We start from the raw sequence: 24381 nt of genomic DNA, 5'->3' as shown, positions 1-24381 counted from the left end.
AGTAGAATTATGATCCTTATGTCTTTGTATGATTGGATTTCAAATGTTGCATAAGATGATTTAAGCAAATTGGCCAGAGCCAGGTTTGTCCTAGGGGTTGTCTGCAAAGTCGTGTCCAGTAGAGTCCTGTTTATGGTGTGAAGCGCGCCACATTTATAAACGGGAGGCTACGGGGCATCTAGGGTGGTTACTCTTCTTTCACTTCTTAGATCGTGCTATAGAGCCAAGTCATAGGGAATGAGATTTCTTCTACTAACCTTTGATTTCAACAGAAGAATGGCATCGGCAGAAGAAAGTGACGAGCGATATTGGAAGCTACAAAGCACGCAGGTAAGCAAAAGATATAAAAGATATATGTTGGGTAAGATATTAAAGTATGATTGAAATACAAGTTGAAGATTAAAAGGGAAAGTAAACAAGAAAGTGTAACAGGTGCAGTTTGAGTTGGGCATACGAGGTACGTTCGTCATTGTTAATCGTTCTCGATATTGGGAGCCCCGTATGGGCCGTGATATGATATATATATATATATGTTGGCCCCGTGAGGCATTGTTGGTATTTCACGCGTGCGGTTTTGGAGATAGTAACAATTACGGAGGAAACTCGCCAAAATTTTCCGGAAGTAAAAAAAAAGAGAATGAGATATAGGTTTGCAATATGTCTTGAAAGGTCGTGCCAATAGTAATGGTAAGATTTGACTAAGCTACGAGTACGGCCGACATCGAGAAAGAAGTTAATTGCTGAATTGAGGATAATAATAACTGGAAGGTCGATATTGATATGGTAAAAAAGAATTTGGAAAGGGCTTGTAATCCTAAGAGATGATTCGGAAAAGGGTTGGTAAATCTTGATGGAGTGTTATTTAAGGCACCGACTGAATTGATAAACAGGGAGGAATTACGATGAGCTTATAGTTAAAAGAAGTAATAGTGTGATTAAGACAAGAGTACAGAAGAAAAGAATTGTGATGGATATGAATGTACTGATAAGACAGCTCGTGAGATATTAAGGATAAAGTTGATCAGAAAAGGTAAAGGGTTAAGGAGTGCTACATTATAGGATTGATTACGAATAGAAGATATGATGTGAATATAATGAGGATTGCTATGAAAATAAGTAAGGCCTAGTGAGAAAGTGGCCAAAAGCTATGATGTGATACGAAGTATGATGTGTTACGAAGTATGATGTGATATGAAGTATGATGTGTTACGAAGTATGATGTGATACGAAATATGATGTGTTCGGAGATATGCAATATTCTGAAGTATGATGTGTTATGGCGCCAAAGATGGGGTGGCGACCATGTTCCGTCCGCCGGGTCCCATTACGGACCGCATGTGATATATAATATGATAATATGATGACATGATGATGTGATGATTCTATTCACCGAGTCCCTCACTGTAGGGTCGGTACGTATATATATATATATATATGATGATATGATGGCTATACATGATGATTATATGATCTCATTTACCGAGTCCCTCACTGGAGGGCCGGGACACGTTATATATACATTTGTACATGATGATTATTTACTTATGTTTCTATGTTCCATAATGAATTGGATATGATATTGACACGTATGATTTACGTCAGAGACAAGCCTTATGATTTTGCTATACTTCTTATTTCAGTATGATTCTGCTTACTGTATTTCATGCTTTACATGCTCAGTACATATTCCGTACTGACCCCCTTTCTTTTCGGGTCGCGTTTCATGCCACGTGTGTGTATACGGATGAGTAGAGGATATAAGGTAAGATGTTCCAGCGGGATTGGCGAGCTCCATTTCCTTCCGTGAGTGTCTTTCCGAGTCGAATATTTATGTTATGGTATCTTGGTTTATGTTAGAGACTTTGCAGACAGAGTCACGTATGTAACATGTCAGCTTTGTAAGCGGCTCTGTAAGCCGATGTGTCATTATGCATTTTGTTACAGATTTCATGTGTTTACAGATTTTATTTGATTTGAGAAAGATGGAAAGCATGTTGTTTTGAAAAGCTTTCATTATGCATCATTTTCATGATTTAAGAGTTCAGTCAGATTATGAGTGTTACGAGGATTAGTGGGTTCGCTCGGCCCTAAGTAAGGGTCGGGTGCCCATCACACCCTATCACAGGTTAGGGTGTGACATATGGGGTCTAATACCCCTGCCGTCCACCTATGGGGTCTAATATTCCCTTATTTCTAATAACCTCATCTCAATTATGACATGGCAATATTTAATTGGTTACCGCATATGATTAACTAATCTAATTAATTTTAAACCCACTTACCCGACAAACCCGACCTGCCCCAAGTTAACTAAGGCTAAAAATGAAGTAATTTTTATCAAATTATCACTTATTTCTGCCGGAAACAATAAAAATTGTGGTACGCTAATGCTTAATTCAAGCACTAATACCAGGCTGCATAATAGTTTATCCACTGCCCGCTCAGTTATTCCCATCCAACTAATAACCCTCAAATAACCTTCTAAAAGGAAGAGTAATTTAACAAAAACCAAAAGAAAAGGAAAAAAAAGTTAAAATTAGCAAAAAAATAAAACCAGTATGCAATAAGTGATGGGTAACCAATTCCTTTCGCACTTACCATGAAATACTTATGGTATATTTGGGGCGGTTTGGGTTTGTCGAGTAGGTGGGTTGGAATCCGATCAACATAGTATAAAATTAATTAGATTAGTTAATTATATAGGATAACCATATAAATGTTGTCACGTCATAAATGAGATGGGGTGTTAGAACGCAACCACGCAGTTAGCACGCCTTTTACTAAAATAAAAAAATAAAAAAAAGAGATTGGGTTGTTAAAAAATAAGGGTATATTAGACCTCATAAGTGGACGGCAGGGGTATTTGAGGGCTCAAAGATGAATAGAGGGTATTTTTATACCAATTCTAATAGTTCGAGGGTATTTTAGGCCTTTTTCCGTTTAAAAAAAGAATGAAGGTGCAAATAGGAAGCGGAACAAACATTAGGGTACCAAATGCAAAGACCGTCAAAAAAGAATGCTCCATACTTAAATCAAAACAAAAAAGGGAACCTGCATATCAAAACAATAATACAATTTTGTTTTGCACAAGAGACGAGGATAATACAGATGCACACTACGTAATTTACGAGGAGGTTTATGCAACTACTACACCATTTATTAGTAACTTCTGGAACTAGTATTAATTTCATGAGGTACATATGATAGATACTTCTCGTGCACAGCCATGATACTATTGCCAAGAATGTACATAATATACAAGATTTACAAGGAGACTAAATTCATGATACTACTGCCTAACAACAATAACATACCCAATGTAGTCCCACAAGCGGAGAGGGTAGGATGTCTGTGAGCCTTACCCCTACGCTGTAGGGTATAGATTTGTTTCCGATAGACCCTCGGCTCTCACGATACTACTGCCTAGATGAACATAATATACGACTAAAGAATACCCAATATGGGCAATACAGCAGCAATGGCCAAGCCACAGAGGAACAATCATTCATCCATGGAAATCACAATAATCACAAGGGGCTGCTTTCAGTCTCTTCTTTTTGTAAATGGATCTGCATGCAAATATAAAATCATAAGAATGTCACTTGTGGCATCTTACAATATTTCCATCAAAAGAGCATATTAAAAAACTATCTGATGCAAAATTTACAAAAATTTAATGCAACTCCAACCTTTTCTGGAATAGATTTATTATTATTATTATTATTATTTTTTTTTTTTTTTTTTTTTTGTTGATAAGTAATGATTATATTCTCATATGTTCAACTTATTTCGGGGCAACAAACTCAGGAGGGTCAAGGGGAAGGTACTGACACTGTAGATTGGTGGTCATTACCAAAAGAATAGTAAAAGATGTTTACTAATTTCATCCAGCAGTTTATACTAAAGCCATATTTGATTTAGGTCTTGTATAACACTTTTCTTTTTATAAGTTTAGAGCTTTTGCAACGCTTGAAACATGATATGTTATCCAACAATAAACCCGTGGCGGTTAGCTAGTTTTCATGCATGAATAGTCAAATACTGCTCTCCAAAGTTCTCCTTTTATCCCCTTTTGATGAAGTAATTACTTCTCCGTGAGCTTACAGCCAACGACAACGAGTAGTAGCATTAATGAACCATCAGAAAGGTGCCCTGTATTCCCTGGCAAAAGCACCATTCTATTGCATCATAATGAATGCTTCAAGACCATGCATACTTGTACCAAGCAAGCTGATTAAGCAAATACTGAAGTGCACTTAAATGTCTAGTCATCAAAGTGAACAAGTTTCAGATTAAATAACTTAATACAGAAATAAGTATCTCAATCAGCAAAAAGGAAAGGTTGCTAAAAGTTAACTTTACCAGTAAAAGATCCTCATCAGTTCCAAATGATTTGCGTGCCCCTTCTAAACAGCTTGAGGTGACCTTTTCATGCTTCCTGAATAAGGTTTCCAGGCAGACGTAGATCCAAGATTTTAAGTCAGTATACACATAATACTGATATACTCACTACTATTTGTGGACAACAGATACGAACTTTGTATAAATATATAGTTTCTTAAAATTTTATATATATATATATATATATATATATATATATATATATATATATATATATATATATATATATAGAGAGAGAGAGAGAGAGAGAGAGAGAGAGATGTATGTTAAGCCCACTAACTCTCCCAGACGAGATGAAACTAATTGTATAAGTCAAAATAAAAAAGGTTGATCTTAGATGTAGGATTTGTCAAATTAGTCAAGGTATTACTCTCTCAAATCATATGAAAGCATAAGTCTGTAAGTCCAAATAATAAAGGTGGATCTCTTAGATGTAGGATTTGTCAAACTATTCAAGGTAATATTTCCTGCCCACTGTCCTACTACATCAGCAGATCAAGTATGAATTTTCTTCCTTGTGTCAACTGATCAGAGAAAAAAAATTACAAGTAGTAAACTATGCAGTCTAGATCGTGCTATCAAAACTAGAAAAAGCTCCTTCATTATAGTGGCAAATCATCAATTTACCAGGACATTCAAACACACATCACATGCACTTCTTGTAATGAATTGCACACTGTAATGTCCCATATTTCTCAAATCTTCAAATAACTTAATGTTATCAATAGAACTTAGCACCGTAGCATGCAGGATGAACCATATCTCATGTGTTCTGCTATGCTCTGGGATCGGAGACATACTACCCTGTTAGATAATTAGACTTTTAAAAACATAATACAAGTGTACAGTGTATACACTGCTGACTCACATAAATGCAATGTGTAAATTGTAACGTGTTCCTTGAAAGGATTCAAGCGTAAATCATTTGTCTTAACACAGTGACCCGATTTCTCATCTTTTTATCTCTTATTCCTCAAACGAAATTAGAGCATTGGTGAAGAATCCATTTCCATGCAAACAACAGCATGTTGGGTAGAATAAAACATCGTTTTCGATCAATTTTACTACTGTCGTATTTGTCCAAGATTTTCGCACTCTTTGCGTGTTTTATATACACCCGCACCACCTTTCACTCTAGATCCTCCTGCAAACCCAACCCAAGAAACCGCGCCATTGTTATAGTTCACAGATGCTCTTACGTTCCACTAGAAGGTAAGACACCTCCCCTTCGTGCAACATCATGCATCAGAGAGTATGAGACTTTCCCACCAACTTTTGACCGCCACTGCAATACCTTTAGGATCGACTCGTTATTTCGATTTGACCCATCTTAGTCCTAGTTTATTTCCGTGGCTGGAACCCTAGTCCTATGACGATCCTAGAACTTTCCGGCAGCATTTCTTCATCTACCACTTCATGCCCAATTTTCTAGCATCATCCAAATTGGAATTGGCTAAGACACCTACCTAGTGCATTCAAAAATGCTTGACCACTCTTCAGCAAGTTTCTGATGACTAGTCAATTTCTGGTGACATTTGTCAGAAAAATCTTCACAAGATATCTTATATCAGTCTCTTTGTCAACCATTGATAGTTCTTCTTGTAGCTTGTGGCTCCTCTGATAAATTAATTTTTACTGTTTATCTTTAATTCCAACTATGAAATTATTAATATTTGGCAATTTTTGTTCGAAGAAAATGAAATTTGGTAAAACGAATCTTATGGTTACCACATAACATCTCAATTGGAGGATTAAACTCTTGACAGTGGTATTTATCTATCAATTGTGGGCCAGAGGGCACCACTCATGAACATCTTACCAACAAGCTTTAGATATTGATGTATACTATCACCTAAAGTACTGGAGAGTTGATATTCAACTGTGCTGTCTTTTGTGGAAATCTGTTAATCACTAAATTGACAATAGGTATTTTGTCCTTTACAAACTCGCTATTTAGTTTAGGAAAGGCCTGCACCCTTAAGGCTGTTTCGTCCCTTCTAGACTTACCTTTTCTTTTTTTATAATGGTATGAAGTCTTACATTAATTCTCATTACCAAGATGGTACTGAAAAGGTTGCACAAACTGGACTTCCCCAACTTACCTGACAAAAGACTCTAGCAAGTCCAGAAAATCCAACACATCAGGAGCAAAAGACCCAACAACAACAACATACCCTGTGAAATCCCACGGTGGGGGGTCTGGGGAGGGTAAAGTATACGCAGACCTTACCCCCATCTCAGAAGATAGAGAGGCTGTTTCCAAAAGATAAGAGAAAACATGACGAGAAAAAGTTAGACAAGCACAAACAGTACAAAGCAAAACGGAAATGAAACTAACGAAAGCGACAAAAGCCATAATAAAGCAGTCTGAGAAAAAGAAGCAGTAGCTAGCACAAATAAATACGATAATTGTGGTACAAGAAATGACTAATATTTGCAAGAATCAAAGGACAAGAAAATGAAGATCGAAACTGCGACTACTAGTACGACGGGATATGTGGGACTACCTACTAGCCTTCTACCCTAATCTGAGTCCTCCACAGCCTCCTATCTAAGGTCATATCCTCGGTAGCCGAAATCGCGCCATGTCCTGTCAAGCACCTCTCCGAATACTTCTTCGACCTACCTCTGTCTCTCTCCGAAACCGTCCATTGCTAGCCTCTCACACCTCCGCACCGGGGCATCCGTGTCTCTCTCTTCACATGCCCAAACCATCTCGGCCCGCGCTTCGCATCTTGTCCTCCACCGATGCCACTCTCACCTTGTCTCGGATATCTTCATTTCTAATCCTATCTCTCCTGGTATGCCCACACATCCATCGCAACATTCTCATTTCCGCGACTTTCATCTTTTGATCGTGTGAGTTCTTGACTGCCCAGCCCTCCACCCCGCACAACAAAGTCGGCCTCACTACCACTTTGTAGAACTTGCCTTTAAGCTTTGGTGGCACCTTCTTATCACACAGCACTCCCCAAGCGAGCCTCCATTTCATCCACCCTGCGCCAATACGATGTATGACATCATCATCAATATCCCCATCTCCTTGCACAATAGACCCAAGATACTTGAAACTCCCTTTCTTTTGGATAGCCTGGGTTCCAAGCCTCACTTCCACGTCAGCCTCATGTGTCACGTCACTAAACTTGCACTCCATGTACCTGGCTCTCGTCCTACTCAACTTGAACTTTAGACCTCCGGCAGTTTGTCTCCAAACCTCTAGCTTAGCATTCACTCCGTCGCGGGTCTCGTCAATCGCACTATATCATCCGCGACCCACGCACCATGGCACCTCACCTGAATTTGCCACGTCAAACCATCTATCACCAAGGCAAATAAAAACGCTGCCAAGAGCCGATCCCCGACGCAACCCCATCTCCACCGGTGAAGTTGTTCCGAGTCTTCTCCCATCGCCTACCCCGATTCGACTCCCTCATACATGTCCTTGATCGCCACATGTACGCCACAGGTACACCTCTAACCTCCAAGCATCTCCATAAAACCTTTCTTGGTACCTTGTCGTAAGTCTTTTCTAGGTCGATGAAAACCACGTGTGTCTCTCTTTCTTTCCCTATACTCGCTCCACAATCTCCCTCACAAGATGAACGGCTCGTAGTCGAGCGCCCGCTCTAATCCGAACTCGGTTCTCTCGAAACGGACACGCCCTCTCTCACCCTCATCTCCACCACCCTTTCCCACACTTTCATGGTCGTAGACTTCGTGACTCGATACCTCTATAGTTGTTGCAATTTTCAATGTCGCCCTTATTCTGCAAAGAAACCATCGTACTCCACCTCCATTCCTCGGGCATCTTCGTCGTCTTAAAAACGACATTAAACAACCCGCCGGCCTACTCCAAACCTTCCCGCCCGCACTCTTCCAAAACACTCTGTGGATCTCATCGGGCCAAAGTCTTGGCCGCTCTCTGGCGCATCCTACGAATGAAACTCCCTTAACCTTATCTACCTTTATACTCCTACAATACCCAAAATTGCGACGTCTCTCGGAGTACTCCAAATCTCCCAACACAATGTCTCTGTCACCTTCCTCGTTCAAGAGTTTATGGAAGTATGACTGCCATCTCCGTCTAATGAGAGCATCCTCCACCAATACCTTGTCATCCTCGTCCTTAACGCACTTTACTTGATCCAGATCCCGTGCCTTTCTCTCCCTTACCTTGGCTAGCCTGAACAATTTCTTATCCCCGCCTTTGTCCTCTAGTTCTGCATATAGGTGTTCAAAAGCTGCTGTTTTTGCCGCCGAAAGACCCAATATTCCCAAACAATAGATTATGAATACATTTAAATTTTATAGCAGCTACACATTCCTTCTTCCCATCAAAGCATCTTTTGTTTCTTTCTAGCCATATGGTCCATGCTATGCATAAGGGAACTGTCCCCCAAAGATTCTCCGGCCTCCTGTCAATTCTCTGTGTTTGCCAAATATGGAGTAGCTCTCTAAAGTTTGATGGCATTACCCAGTGAACTCCAAAAAAGCATAAAAATATAGAGCAAATCTGCCATGAAGAGCTACAGATAAGTAGCAAGTAATCCAATGATTTCCTAGCATTCTCACATAAAAAGCACCTGCTGAAAAGAATAAATCCTTTCTTCTGCCGTCTATCATGTGTTAAACATGCTCCGAGAGTAGCAAGCCAGCGAAAGCAAGCCACTTTGGCACTTTAGTCTTCCAAATCATTTTCCAAGGCCAATCTTTTAAATATTCCACTGGAAGTTCTTGCAGCTTGTCATAGCATGTCTTAACAGTGAATGGTCCATCTTTACCTGCCAGATAGCATTGACAATCTTTCTTGCAAACATCTAATGTCACATTCTACATTTTCTGCATAAAGGAGGCAGCTTTGGTCATTTCCCAGTCATTAAGCTTTATTCTAAATTGAAAGTCCCATCCTGAGTTAGAAATGCATTCTGCCATTAGACAATACTTATCTCTGACCAACTTGCATAAGGAAGGAAACATGTCCTTAAGTATCTTCACACCATTTATTTGTCCGTGGCCTAATTTTTCTCCCATTTCCGACTTTTAGAATTATACTATATTTGAACTTACCCCCCCCCCCCCCCCCCGCCCCCTCAAAAAAAGAGGTTCGCAATATATCTCCAAATTGCTTTTATGTATGAAGTCTTAACAGGTTTGGGATCCCAACAGCCCTATTTGCCATATTCAGAGACAGTAACAGATTTCCATAAGGCATTCCTGCCATCATTCAACCTCCATATCCACTTGTATAACAAACACTTGTTGTGAATTCTTGAGTCCCTTAACCCAAGACCACCCCCTTTTTTACATCTACAAACTTTTTGCCAATTGACCAAATGAAACTTTCTGGTAGTGGCATTTCCTTCCCATAAAAACTGGTTTCTTAACCTATTTATCCTCTTCTTCACTTTAGCAGGAATAGGAAGCAATGACATTAGATAAGTTGGTATCTAGTTCTAGAATACTATTAATTAATGTCAATTTGCCACCAAAGGACAAGTATTGTCTCATCCAGGGAGTGAGTTTCATTTCAGACTTGTCAATGACGCCCTGCCAAGTATTTGTTATCTTTTCCTCTTGCCCCCAGAGGAAGTTCCAAATAGGTGGAAGGAAAGCTTTCAACTTTGCACCACAATATCCCAGCCAACTCCTAAATCTGGTTATCTGCATTTACTGAGAAAATGCTACTTTTAGCCAGATTATTTTTAACCTAGACACAGCTCCAAAAGCTAATAAGATCACGCTTAGATAAAGGATTTGTTCTCATTCTGCACCATTGTACTTGTATTATGTCTTTGTTCTATCTCTTAAGTCTATAAGTGAAGCTCTATCACATAAGCTATGACTAAGGACAATTTTTTTCATTAAAGTATCTATTTAGAGCTTGTTCCTCTTCCTCCATGTAAATTTCACTGTCGGTTGTTAGTGGGTCAATGGTTAATTGATCAGCTTAGAACATATTAGGTTACCAAAAGTATACTAAGATATTAAGATGGACTATTGTAAACATACTTGCATAAGCTATGACTAAGGACAATTTTTTTCATTAAAGTATCTATTTAGAGCTTGTTCCTCTTCCTCCATGTAAATTTCACTGTCGGTTGTTAGTGGGTCAATGGTTAATTGATCAGCTTAGAACATATTAGGTTACCAAAAGTATACTAAGATATTAAGATGGACTATTGTAAACATACTTGCAAGTGGTTAAAATTGCTTCCCTGTGTCTCTTTTATCCATGACTGTTATTTGCAATTAGCTCTTCATCAATTAGACATCAAGAATATATTTCTTCACAATGGTATTCAGGATGAAGTATATATAGAGAAACCATCAATGTCTGAGTCTTAGGGGGCCTAGAGGTCTAAATCTGTCAATTACGTCGATCATTATACAGCCAAAAGCAGTCTCTTTGAACATTACTCGATAAATTGAGACATAGTTTATGAGTTTGCATGACTTGTTGTGAAACTAGTCATGAAGTGTCCTATTATCATTCTGCTTCAGATGTGCATTTTTATTTTATTTTTGGTAAAAGTTTATTATGTTGATGCAGTTAGTGATCAAGAGAACAACAACAAACCCAGTGTAATCTCACAAGTGAGGGTCTGGGGGGGTAGTGTGTACGTAGACCTTTACCTCTACCTTGGAAAGGTAGAGAGGTTGTTTCCGGGAGACCCTCGGCTAATGGGAAGGTAGTGATCGAGAGAGCATTAACAAATCAAAAGGTCTATCCAGCACCTTTAGACCAAGGACCTACGCAAATTGCAAATATTTTCTTGGGGTATTGAGGCTGCCCATGCAGATGTGGCATTATAGAGAAAGTATACCTAAGTGAGGATCCTTAAAGATTTTGGAGACATAGATGATAGGTTAGCAAGTTAAACTATGTTACAGTGATTTGACCAGACATTGTCATTCCGAGAGTTTGTACGTCAATTTATGGATCTCCATTTGATCCAATTCATTACTATGTAGATGTAATGGCATGTATCTTCTTTGTAGATAAAAAGTTCCCAAAAAAGTACTTAACGAGCATAAAGGAAATGAGCAGATCGTTGACTATACTATATAGACAGAGACAGAAAATATCACCTATACAAATACAGACTGGCAGGGTCACCTTCTAATAGACGTTCCAGCTCTGGATACTGTGGTTTGTTAGGAAGAAATTCAACGGCTTGAAAGATCAAGATACAAAATGTGGATGCAAGATCACGTGAAAGAAAATATAGGGCCAGTACAATATCAACTTGTGAACTCGTAGGGATGAAGACCCTACACCGAGAACTAACGTTTGCATAGACTAGCAGACAGAACTTGTGAGTATGATACTGATACTGCACTTGGTATATCATTTAATCCAGTATTTCATTAGCGAACCAAGCATGTAGAATGATGGTCATTTTGTCATAAAATCTATGAAGAGACGCCATTACTAAGTTTGTAAAGTCAAAGGTCTAACTTGCAGACGTATTAACTAGATCATTTGCTAATCTGTGAGCTAATTATATATGTAGGTTGAAACAAACTTGATACATACTACATCTATACAGTATACACCCATTAAGGAAGAGTTAGATAGCTAGATAACCTGTTTGATTGTGTACAAATGTTACAGTTTATTACATCGGAAAATGTAATACTCCCTTCGTCCCAATTTATGTGACCTTTTTTACTGTGTATGGAGTTTAAGAAAGAAAATAAGACTTTTGAAACTAGCAATCTAAAACAAGCCATAGACATTTTGTGGTATGAATCATCTCGTTAAGGGTAAAGGAATTTTAAAGTTAAGTTGTTTGTAATACTATTTTTTTTTGGAACAGACTAAAAGAGGAAAGTGCGGCTTTTGGAGCTACTCAACACGTCTCCTCCTCTGGGCTCAACTCCAGACTCTTTTCTGGAATTCCAACTCTAAAGGTCTCTTATCGGTTAGAAGCTGCTATCGCAATCTTATCGGTACATCTTCACAATCCCTTTGGCCTTGGAAGACTATTTGGAAAACCAAGGCGCCTCACAAAGTCAAATGTTTTACTTGCTTGGTATCTCATGGAAAATGCCTTACTCTTGACAGCTTGCAAAAGAAAGGCAAAATACTTTGTAATTGTTGCTCTCTATGCGGAAGGGATTGGGAAGATGTGAACCACTTATTTCTACATTGCAGCTTCACCAGTCATGGTTGACATTTTATTCTGTGTCATGTGGGTATTAAATGGTGCATGCTTAGGAGCACGGTTGGTTGTCTCCTCTCATGGCACAAACAGGATATGCATAAAGCGTCGGCTTACATCTGGAAGTCTATCCCAGCAGTAGTTTGGCGGGTTGTATGGAGAGAGAGAAATGGTAGAATTTTTAATAACAAAAAAGACAACCAAGTTAATCTAAAGCACAAATGTATATTTTTGCTTAATTTTTGGTGCAACATAACCTTTGCAAATGTTTTGGAGCCGGAGGCGTTGGCTGAGTTTCTTAGTTCTTTACATTCACAGTGAAGTTATCTTTTAGATGTACTTCTGTCCAGCTTTTCCTTAAAGTTGGCCCCTTCTTTACATCAAATAAAATTCTTTCAGTTACCTATCAAAAAAAAAAAAAAAGTGGGCAGAGGGAATTACACATTGTAAAGTGTGTTGATGATAGGCTATAAACACAGGTTTTTAACTATATTTTGCCTCTTAATTGCTACACTTTAATCGTGTTTGAGATATAATGTTAGTATTTTTATACTTATTAGGTGTGTTTCTTGTGTAGGACTTGTTCCTGAGTAAATGAGCATTTTCGAAGTTCAAAAGGAGATTTTGGGACTTCGGAGTCTGAATAGAAGTTCAACGAACAATTCAGGATTGAGTTCAGGATTCGAGGACTAGTTATGCATGCTAAAAGGTGAAGAAAACGGACGAAGCAGGAGGCAAACCAGGCGACGCATGATGCGCCAGCGACCAGTAGCACAGCCTGAGAGAAAAAAAATGAGGTTACAGAATATTTGGCGTGCCGCCCGCCTAGCGCCATGCATTGCGCGGGGCGGTAGGCCAATTTCGGGCTGTTTTCAATTTCCGATTTTTTAAGGGTATTTTGGTCCGAGCACTTTCTGGTTATCCTATAAATATATGAAAAGCACGTTTTTTAAAGGACTTTTGATCTAGGGAGCATTGGAGGAACGTAGAAGAGGATTTGACAGCCGAATTCGTTACTTTCCATCACGATTCGATACAATACGGAAGTTTGGATCAATCGTCGATTGTAATGTTTTCTACTTCTATTTCTTCTATGTTCTTTTATTCTATTATGGAGTAGTTTCTTATAGGGTTTTGATAGACATGATGTATTTATTAACGTTTTTAGATTCGATTCTTCTTTTATTGCTTGAATTCGTTAACAAGGTTTTGAATTGAATTGCAGAGCTATTTACTATTTTATTTAATTGAAAGAAGAATAGTTTGGTATCTTTGCATTATTTTGTTTGGTTCTAATTGGTGATTCTTCTAAGTAACCGAAAAAGCTTCTTGAATCCTTTGGTTGAACCAGCCAAACAACGGGCAAGAGAGCTACCCCTAGAACAACACCATCTCATGATAGTATTTCAATGGAACTCCTTGATGCTGTGGAATTCCACGGTCAAAAGTGGTTTACCAAGTTCTTCCCAACCGTTAATCCAACACCGGAAGAGGAGATAAATTCAATCAAGTTGCGCCTCAATTATATTGATGTTTACCAGAGCCTAGAGCCTTGATTGACTGTTGATATTCTCCTTGACTAATTCATTGGGTGATGCGAATAATGATATGGTGCGGGAATTCTATGCCAACTGGTCCCAGGATTGGTATACACTTCAGACTATGTTATCCAGGTAAGAGGGACGAGGGTGAATTTCTCGTACAAGGTGATTAATGAGTTGATGCGGTGCCCTAAAGTACCTTGCGTCGAATATGATGACTTCTTGTGGAGGCCTGATTATAGGGCCATTCATCACACATTATGCGGGACAAATTTCGTGGCTGCTTGGGTCCGTCATGCTGATGGGTGACATCAGCATATGCGGCGATGTGATTTCAATATGGAAGCCAAGGTTGTATTGCGTTTTATCAATTGCCGCACTATGCCCATAGACCATGACTCTACGGTGTCCAAAGAGAAAGTGTACTCGATATACGCCATCTTAACTCGTATGCCCATTAATATGGGAAAAATCATGATCACAGTAATGGGTAAGACTAGGAATGATGGTAAAGGAAGGTTGATCTATCCAAGCATTATCAACAATTTGCTGATTAAGGCCGCGGTGCCTACAAACCAAAGGGGTGATGTCATACTCACCTGTTCTAAAAAGAAGTATGATGTCACGTCAGTGAAGGAATCTACAGGGGAGTCTAGTGCTAGGCTCACTGCTGTGCAGAGGACAAACCGCATTGAGCAATCAATTCCTACTTCTAATGGCGGATTTGCGAATCGGGCTGCGAAAGGAGAGGCAAATTTAGAGGAGCACCTCCACGCCGGCCAAATGGCAACGGAAAACAAAGCAGCAAATAAATGACTACACCCATACTTAAGCTAAGTGTTGTCCTCAATGCGGATAAACTAATTTAAAATTCAAGAACATATGCAAAAACTATCGAATGGATTTAATAGAAGGAAAACTTCTCTCGAATATCTTTCGATCTTGATTCAAGAGCAATTCAAAGAAGCTCTTACGATTACTCAAAAGAACTGCACTTCAACAACAATCTACTAGCTTAAGTATTCAATAACGTAGTACTCTTTCGATTAACTAAAATAAGTAAAACATATGCATAACGTTCAAAACTACAAACGAGAATTCTAGCAAGAAACATAATCAATCCGTAAATAAGTCTCAAAACACCATGTCTGTCAAAAACCTAAGATAAACTACTTCATAATAGCAAAAATAAACATAATAGGAGAAGAAAGTAAACTAGAAGTCATTACAACCAACTTTCGTATTGAATCGTTTGTAGAAAGTAGAAAAGTCTTCTCTCAAACTCTAAGCCGCCTCCCAAGATGTAGCTGCCCAAAGATGAGCACAATCTCATAGCGACATGGAACTGAGGAGTGTTTCGATGAAACTCCTCGATTTGGCCTTGATCTTTGTGGAATTCCATGGTCAAAAGTGGTTTACCAAGTTCTTACCAAACGTTAATCCAACACTGGAAGAGGAGATAGATTCAATTAAGCTGCACCTCAGTTATTTTGATGTTTATCAGAGCCTTGATCGACTGAGGATATTCTCCTTGACTAATCATTGGGTAATGCGAATCATGATATGGTGCGGGAATTCTATGCCAACTGGGCCCCAGGATTGGTATACACTTCAGACTATGTTGTCCCGGTAAGGGAGAAGAGGGTGAATTTCTCGTACAGGGTGACTAATGAGTTGATGTGGTTCCCTGGGGTACCTCCTGCCGAATATGATGACTTCTTGCGGGACAAATTTCGTGGCCGCTTGGGTTCGTGATGCTGACGTGTGCCACCAGCATATGCGCTGATATCATTTCAATATGGAAGCCAAGGTTGTATTGCGTTTTATCAATCGCCACATTATGCCCACAAACCATGACTTTACGGTGTCCAAAGAGAAAGTGTGCTTGATATACGCCATGTTAACCCGTATGCCTATTATATGGGAAAAATCATGATCACAGTAATGGGTAAGATAAGGAATGATGGTAAGGAAAGGTTGCTCTATCCAAGCATGATCACCAATTTGTTGATTAAGGCCGCGATGCCTACAAACCCAAGGGGTGATGTCATACTCACCTGTCCTAAAAAGAAGTATGATGTCACGTCAGTGAAGGAATCTACTGGAGAGTCTAGTCTTTGGGCTCAATCTTTGCGCAGAGGACCAACTGCACTGAGCAGTCAATTGTACTTCTTAATGGCGGATTTGCGAAATCAGGCTGCGAGAGGAGAGGCACATTTAGAGGAGCTCCAACTGCGGGTCCCGCTTGCACCATACACTGTATAGTTCCTCAATCTTGGAGAACCTCCACGTAGCAAGCATTGACACCTTGAATAAAGACTACAACAACGGGAAAAAAAAAGGTCCTTTAATGTATGGGGTTAGCTATTTTGGTCCTTGATATATCCCCCTTAACGTATATGGTCCTTCAATGTATGCAAAAGTAGACACTTTCTTTCCATAACCTTAAAACTAATGGAACTCATGTTAAAGTTAACTAGATTTGCTCACGTGCATCTCACGTGACAAGAGAAAACACAACAAATAAATGGAACCTTCATTTGCTCAACGAACAGAAGTGACAAAGAGTAAGTTCTCCTAATCTTAGCTTGCAAATCTGTAAGTTCTCTTAATACATGATGCACTGCCATCCAATAAATCTCATAGATGATGGATATCCAGTAAATTCTCTAATACTGTGTGTTATAGGTCCTCCGAAACTTAGACGTTCCATTCTGTTTTACCATCGCTTTTGATTTCCATTGGTTGGTTCAGAGCTTCTCTAGTGTTTGTGGAAATCCTGTGCTGAATCGAGTTGGAAGTCAAGGTTTGTCCCAACTTGTAAAATGTCAAAAAGGATTTTAGGGAAAAAGTTAGTTATTACTTGATGGAAGGAAAAGAGAGCTTGCCATCGTGCATTGGCAGCTGTGGACCTGCCTGATGAGGTTAAACTAGAGTTTTCCCCTCTCCCACCTCACTGCCCAAATAAAAAGTGAAATTAAATAGAAAAAAAAAGGGGGAAGTATTGGATAAGAGGGTGGATCTAATAGTTGCTTGTTTGTGCAATTATTTGTGCCCTAACTCCTAACTAAGATATTTACAGTCTTTATGAATATTCTCTTAATGTTGATATTGTGCAAAGTGTATCAGCAAAATTATATCTTGTATGGTATAACTCTGGTCTGGCTCCTGCACGGAATAGCTGAGCAAAAGTTGCATGCTTATCTAGGTTCATTTGGTATCACTGGAAATCTTGCTTTTTCTCCAATGTACACCTTGTCTAGTATACTAGCTTTCCAGTTCTTTTGATCAAATCACAAAGATTCAGAGAGTATTAGCCATCTCTTCCTACATTGTACAGTGGCTGCTGACAATTGGGACATGTTACTACTCTATTTTCGGTCTACATAGGGTGATGCCACAGAACATCAAAGATGCATATGCAAGCTGGTGCCTATGAAGAGTTGACAAATCCATCAGAAACGTTCTAGATGATGATCTCAGCAAGTATCTTTTAGTGTGTACGGAATCACGGATGCTTTATTGGAATCTCAACTCCAATCACTCCCCTAAAGCTAGATGATTGCTTAACTATTTTGTTGGACAAACTTAACACCTGTAATTAGCATTGATAATGTTTTGGATGTTCATTCCCGAGTCACAGCATAGCCTTCTCTTGTAATGGAGCCAACATCTGTACTTCTGTAACCCCCGCATCTCTTTGATGTATTTGAATGAAATTACTTACTTCATCAAAGAAAAAAATTCAACTCCACATTCTGCGCTGCTATGTAATGCAAATGAAATCATTTCTTTTTGTTGTGTTTTTTCTTCTTATATGAGATGCACTTGAGCAAATCCAGTTAACTCTAACATGTTTTGAGGTGCTCCGTCAGTTTCAGGATTGTGAACAGAAGTTTTGCGAACATTAAGGACCCTTTATGTTAAGAAGTACATATCAAAGACCAAAATAATCCAACCATTATACATTAAGGATCATTCAGGTTTTCTCCTCGACATCAACGAGTATCCTTGTAGCCTATTATTCCACATTCTATATTTATATGATGTAAAATTTCACGAGATGAACCTAAAATCATTTGAATGGTAAAATGAGTCATCATAAATAGTGTTGCCAAGTTCTATTTTCTCCTCTCTTTTTTTGAATGTGTTTTTTATTTGATAGATCAAAGACAAACCTTGAACTGGCAGGATCACGAATCTCAAACTCATCTGTATCAGCATCATATCCACAGATGACAACATAGTGACCTGCATCGACATATTACCAAATTATTATGATTAAATAACAAAAGGAAATTGGTTCGCATTTAGATAATAAACAACTTTAATTCACTACTCTCACAAATTGATCTAAAACCATAATCCACCAAATGCCAGTGTCAAAGCCCACACTTCAGAGTAGTGAAACTAAAAGGATGGAGTACATAAAGAATCTACCAAAGAAGCACTACCAACATGTTCTACTCTACAGTGTTTGTAAGCTCCAAACAGCAAAAATTAAGGACACAGGTTAACAGTTCACCAATGTAGGATGTGGTGTCATTCATAGAGAAGATTATGATTGTATTCAACTTTTTGGGTTTAACCCTCTGGTAACAGGAACCCACTGGCCTGAGTAATTCAGATTCGCACGGCGTAGGCCCATTTAAGGGGGAAGCACTCCTACCAGGAATTTCTCCATTCCATTGTTTGAGCTCGAGAACTCTGATTAAGGGTGGAGCGATCCCATCCATCAGACCACATCATTTTGATAGACTTATGATGGTATTCTTTGAAAATGAAGGCAATGCTCCCTTAATGAACTTCATATCAAATAATAAACTCCAACAACTACCACAACATTGTGTAAATAAAGTTTCATGTCTCAACGTTAACATTTCTAACAGCTATTTATGACTTGTTTATAAAGATAATCCTATAAAATATTGAATTATATTGGTATCTACCTGGACATGTTATTTTTTATATTCATCAAAAACGAAGTTTACAAAAATGACGCTTCAAGAATAATTATTACCCAATGTATTTTTTTTTTTTTTTTGAAACTGGTAACTTTAATTATTACCCAATGTTAGCCTAGTTTTAGTATCATATAAGCATATAAATATAGAGATACACTAATTTTATGTCAACCACAAGGAGATGCATTCAATTCTTATTCAGGACATTGGTGTGATTGAAGCTGTTTTTTCCTACGCATCAACAAGATGGTGATCGATATTAATTCCAGTTGGGAAGGTACAAAATCTTCATGAGATCACCATGATATATGGATGCAGGCAGTGGCATAGCCAGAACCTCAGCAAGGGTGTTCAAACTTTAAAGTAGTCAATCTTAAATCAAACTATGCAATATTTAGCTAAACCATAAAAACAATTGTGATTAAACTACAATTTTTAAAGAGTCAAGAGAGTTTGTAGTTTTTTTTTTTTTTTTTTAATTAATATACCAATAGGACAGTCCTATTGGTGGATTTTATTTATAAGGAGATAACAATTGTATCTTACATCATGCTCAAAATAAGAACTAGCTAAAAGAAGAAAGACTATGACTATGTTGAAGTTCAAGCTTGTGAAGCTCTCCCTTCCTATTACATGAAATAAAGCTAACTTATATATGAGTTCCTCATTGTTAGTTGTGAGCTTTTTGTTAAAGAATTGTTTGTGGTAAATCTTAAGATTTTTTTAATAGACAACTTCTGGTTAAACGAAATTACTTTAAAGATATGTTGGTCGTTTTTACACACTTTTAATAGCATTTATTAAGAAACTCAGATTACAAAAGAGAGAGTCAAACAGACCACCATGTTTGGTCTTTGGTCTGTTTAGTCTTGGGAAAAAATGGGCAGATAAAAATGTTGAACACGGGAATCGAACCTGTGCACCCTACCTCCCTTTGAACACCCTTGGCAGTTGGCTCTCTCTCTCTCTGTTGTGCAAGGGTGTTCAAAATGTAAAATATACTTATACAAAGTGGTTTTTGACCTTTATACACGATGATTTTATTGGTTAAGGATATTCGCTTGACCACTCTTGAGACACTATAGCACCGCGACTGGATGCAAGGCAGTCATAAATTTAGGTTTGCCTTTGGAAGGAAGAAAAAAAAAAAATAGTGAACTCCAACAACCTGTTATTCAAAAGATGGAGACAAGATCGGAGAGATGGAAAATGTTATATCCCGTATTTTGTACGTCGGGATAATCCAAGTCAACCACGGTAAGTTAAGGACAAGACCATTCCGGGATATGAAGTCGAGGTTTAACCACAACTGTGTTTTAAGACATAAGTGTTCATGATATGGTTGCATGGAAATATTAAGGAAACATTTGGGGTCAAATTCTATTTTTGGAAAGTATTTATTACATGGAAAAAAAAAAAAAAAAAAAGAGAATTAAGGGCATGTGGCCGGCCACTTAGGGTGTGGGCCAAGGCCACATGGACACTTATTATATGTAACAAAGATGAAAAATTAGTCATCTTATTCATCTTCTTCACCTAGAGAAAGATCAAGAAACTTTGAGAAAAGGAGAGAAGGCCATACGGCCAAGAATAAGAAAAATTGAGTCCAAGAATTAGCCATCAAAAAATTAATTTCTTCAAGCAAACTTACTAATTGGAGGGTGCTTATTAACGTGGAAGTGTTGTTGGAAGCAATAGACTATTCGTTTTCATCATTCACCACCCTAGCTAAGTTGGAAAGTTGAAGAAGAAAGGTAAGGTTCAATCTTGTTTTTATGTGTTATGTATGGTTTGTGAATGTTGTGAAGTGTGGAAATGAATGAAATTTATGAAAATATGGATGTTGGAGTGAAACTGTGCATGTGTGGCTTTGGCCGTGTGGGTGTAGTGATGTGTAGGAGTAATGAATTAAGTGTATTTAGCATGTTTGTGTGTTGTTGTAATGTGTAGAAAATGAATGAAAATCATGAAGTTTGCATGGAGGGTGTGTTGGCCGTATGTATGGTGTTGTACATGGCAAGGAATGAATTGATGTTATTTAGTGTTTTGGTTGTTGTTGTTATGTGGATTCTATGTTGATAATGAGTGTTTAATGATCTAAGTTGAACTTGTAATTGATACGGGACGTTGGCACCTTAATGTGATTTTTATGTAATTTTTGTATTTATGGTAATGACATTGTTAACATATAGATTGTTGAAGTAGTTTATGAGTTTTGGAAGAAGGAAATATGTTAGTGTTGTTTTCGGGTTTGGAGAGGATTTCGGGTGAATTGGAGTGTTGGTTGGATTGTTGGAAATATTGTGTGAATTGTTTCAAGTGTTCTTGAATATTGTTTGAATGGTTTCGGATTAGTAATTGAACGTATGAACGTGAATATTGGTTTGAATGTAAGTAGTTGAAATGAGTATAATGGAATATTGTGAATGTTGTTGAATTATGAAAAAGGGCTACTAATGTTAGAACGCATGTTGAATTGATTATTGATGTTGCAGTTTGGTTGTTGGTATTGTTGTTGATAAATTTGGCCGAGTTGAATTCTCGGGGTGTTGCATTTACAGGGGAAATGCTGCCCAAATTTCTGTAGAATTAGGCGCTAGTTTGGGATTGCAAGCCTAAATGCCTAAAGCTAATGTTAGTATTTAATGACGTATTGTAGATCTTGGGAAATCCACGACGTAAGTTGGAATAGCTTGGAGAGCGAACGAGGTATGTAAAGCTCACCCTTTTTTTTTTTTTGGCATGTCTTAGACGTAAGGGAAAAAAATCATACGAGCCTCGGGGAATTTCTATTCCTACAATCCGAGCGTGTATACGACTTTTATTCACCTCTTAATGTTAACCTTTTAATGTAGTCATGGCATGATTCTTGTGTCCTTGGTATGGTTGAATTTTTAATGTTACATAAGGAATTTTATTCTTGAAAAGTTTCTAAAACTACGAATGTCCGTAACTTTCACAGAAGGGCTCGGATCGCCTCGATATGCTCGTAGGAAGTTCCGTAGCGTATGATGACCCTAACTTCCATAGGCGGGCCCGGATCGGTTTGATACTTGTCCGTGGACCCCCGAGACGTTTCCTTGTATAGTGCTAAAGGTTGTTGGAAAGAATCTAACATGCTTAGTATTCCGACCCCCGAGTATGATTATTATTACTATTATTATTATTAATATTTACCAAGTCCGAAAATAAGGATTGATATGTATATGATTCCGACACGTAGTTATGATTTCTAAAGTTCGGTTTGCTATGTTCCGAGTGATGTCCGAAAGGTATTTGATATGACTATCGTCCCGAGTTTCAAATGATAGTTCACTTAATTTATCTAACCTCATCGAGTCTTTGAGATGATTTGTGTGCATATGGTTTCTCACTACTCTGCTCGTGCATGCCTCAATGCATCTTTCACCGAGTCCCGGGCCGGGTACGTATTCGTGCACAGTTTCATTGCATTGTTCACCGAGTCCCTCACTAGAGGGCCGGGTACGCTATATATCTATATATATATATATATATATATATATATATGATGATATGATGATGTGATGATATGGGGATGGCGGCCAGGATGGCATTTGATGATTCTATTCACGAGTCGCGTCACTGGGGCGGGTACGGCATACGCATATGATTATATGATTACTATGCATGATGATTATATGATCTTATTTACCGAGTCCCTCACTGGAGGGCCGGGTACGCTATATGTATATAATGATTTGATGATATAATAGTGACACGCATGATACATGATTCAAAGGCAAGTTTTAGATTCTCTGATTACTATACTTGTTTTGGTAAATCTCAGTTCGGTTATGATTCTGTCTATTGTGTTCCATGCTCAGTACATATTCCGTGCGACCCCACTTTCTTCGGGGGCTGCGTTTCATGCGCGCGGTGCGGATACTTGTTTGGGTGAGCGCAGAAGCTTAGGATCCCTACTCGCTATTGGAGAGCTCCCTCGTAGACCCAGATTTTGGTACAGACTCTTTTGTTATATGTGTGTATATATTTATTCGGTACGGCGGGGCCCTGTCCCGTCATATAAATTTACTTGTTATTCTTGTTAGCAGGCACCGTAGACATAAACGTGGGTTGTGGGTAACACTGTTTAGTTGTGTTTGCGTTCTGTATATCCTCAGGTTGTATATATGATATACGTATATATGTGTGTGCGATGTCGTGCCTTTTCGTACGTATAAGTTCTTATTATGTTCGCTATGATCTGATTATAATTGATAGGTGGGTACGAGTGCCCAGCTCGGGCACTAATCACGGCCTACGGGGTGGGGTCGTGACAGAAAATGCAGTATTTGTCAAAATGTAGAAGAGTCACCCTAAATAAAATCCATATTCTCTAGTATTCCCATTTAACTCATCTTTGTTCACCATCCAATCCATTAAAAGTATCATAACGTAATGAGGAAATTCTTGCGCGGTGTGCTGAGAGGCTTTATTTGGTGAGTTGGGATAAGGGAACTGCTCGCAGCTCGCAGGCCTGCTCCGCTAGATTTGGGCAGTTTGGACATTTGTAGATTATACATCTTCAACCAATCTCTTTCAGGGAAATGGTTAGCACGATTCCTCTACCAGGAAAGAGCATTATGGAGAAAGGGGATTCTGATGAAATACGAGTGATAATGGAATAAGTGGTTACTGTAGAAGGTCACAGCCTCATATGGAATGAGTGTTTGGAGATGTATTATGAAGGAATGGAATAAGTTCTTCAGAATTAATGGCTTTACTATTGGAATGGCAATCGGGTTCGCTTTTGGTTGGATGTTTAGCTCTCAACTCTGAAGACAACTTTCCTCGTTTATTTTTATCACCACTCTCAGGGAGGCCACAGTAGCTGGTTTCCTTACAAGAGATGGGTGTCATGTGACATCGGATACATCTTTTAGGAGTCCAATTCAAGAATGGGAATGGGATAAGATCAATGATTTGTTTCAAGAAGATCTATAACTATACTAATTTTGGATGATGATTGTGTTCTTTGGAGGGTGAACTTATCAGGGCAATTCTCTATCAAGTCTTATAATACTGTCTATTCATCAAGGGACCCAAATTAGTGTGGAAACTGAAAAGAAGATAAAAGGCACAAAACAGGTGGCTATCTTCATTTGAGGCACAGCAAGGTATCTAATCCTAAAGACGGGCAACTATAGGAGCACAATATTTAGTTGGTGTTGCTTGTTCAAGAACAATGGGATGATGAAGGCCACATATTGTTATCCGTTGCTTTGCCATAAAACTATGCCCTTGGTATCTCCCGTATTTGACTTCTCTGGTGAAACCGAGGTCGATGGA

General features: G+C 38.5%; 1 protein-coding gene across 7 annotated transcripts in view; it reads right to left on the bottom strand.

The window, feature by feature from the left end:
• Positions 1–3390: 3390 nt before the first annotated feature.
• LOC132050263 (guanylyl cyclase 1-like) overlaps positions 3391–24381 on the bottom strand; it is a 38553-nt gene continuing 17562 nt past the window's right edge. For 5 of the 7 annotated variants that reach the window (XM_059441429.1, XM_059441431.1, XM_059441428.1 and 2 more), the window contains 3 exons: positions 18286–18358; positions 4363–4438; positions 3391–3569 (listed from right to left, as the gene is read on the bottom strand). In XM_059441429.1, coding sequence (XP_059297412.1) covers positions 3528–3569; positions 4363–4438; positions 18286–18358 — 191 coding nt within the window. In that variant the 3' untranslated portion in view covers positions 3391–3527. The other 2 variants (XM_059441432.1, XM_059441433.1) reach the window with 2 other exon arrangements.

This window comes from Lycium ferocissimum, chromosome 3 (assembly GCF_029784015.1).
Source record: "Lycium ferocissimum isolate CSIRO_LF1 chromosome 3, AGI_CSIRO_Lferr_CH_V1, whole genome shotgun sequence".
Classification (NCBI taxonomy): Eukaryota; Viridiplantae; Streptophyta; class Magnoliopsida; order Solanales; family Solanaceae; genus Lycium; species Lycium ferocissimum.
This window is presented reverse-complemented; position numbering and strand designations above follow the sequence as displayed.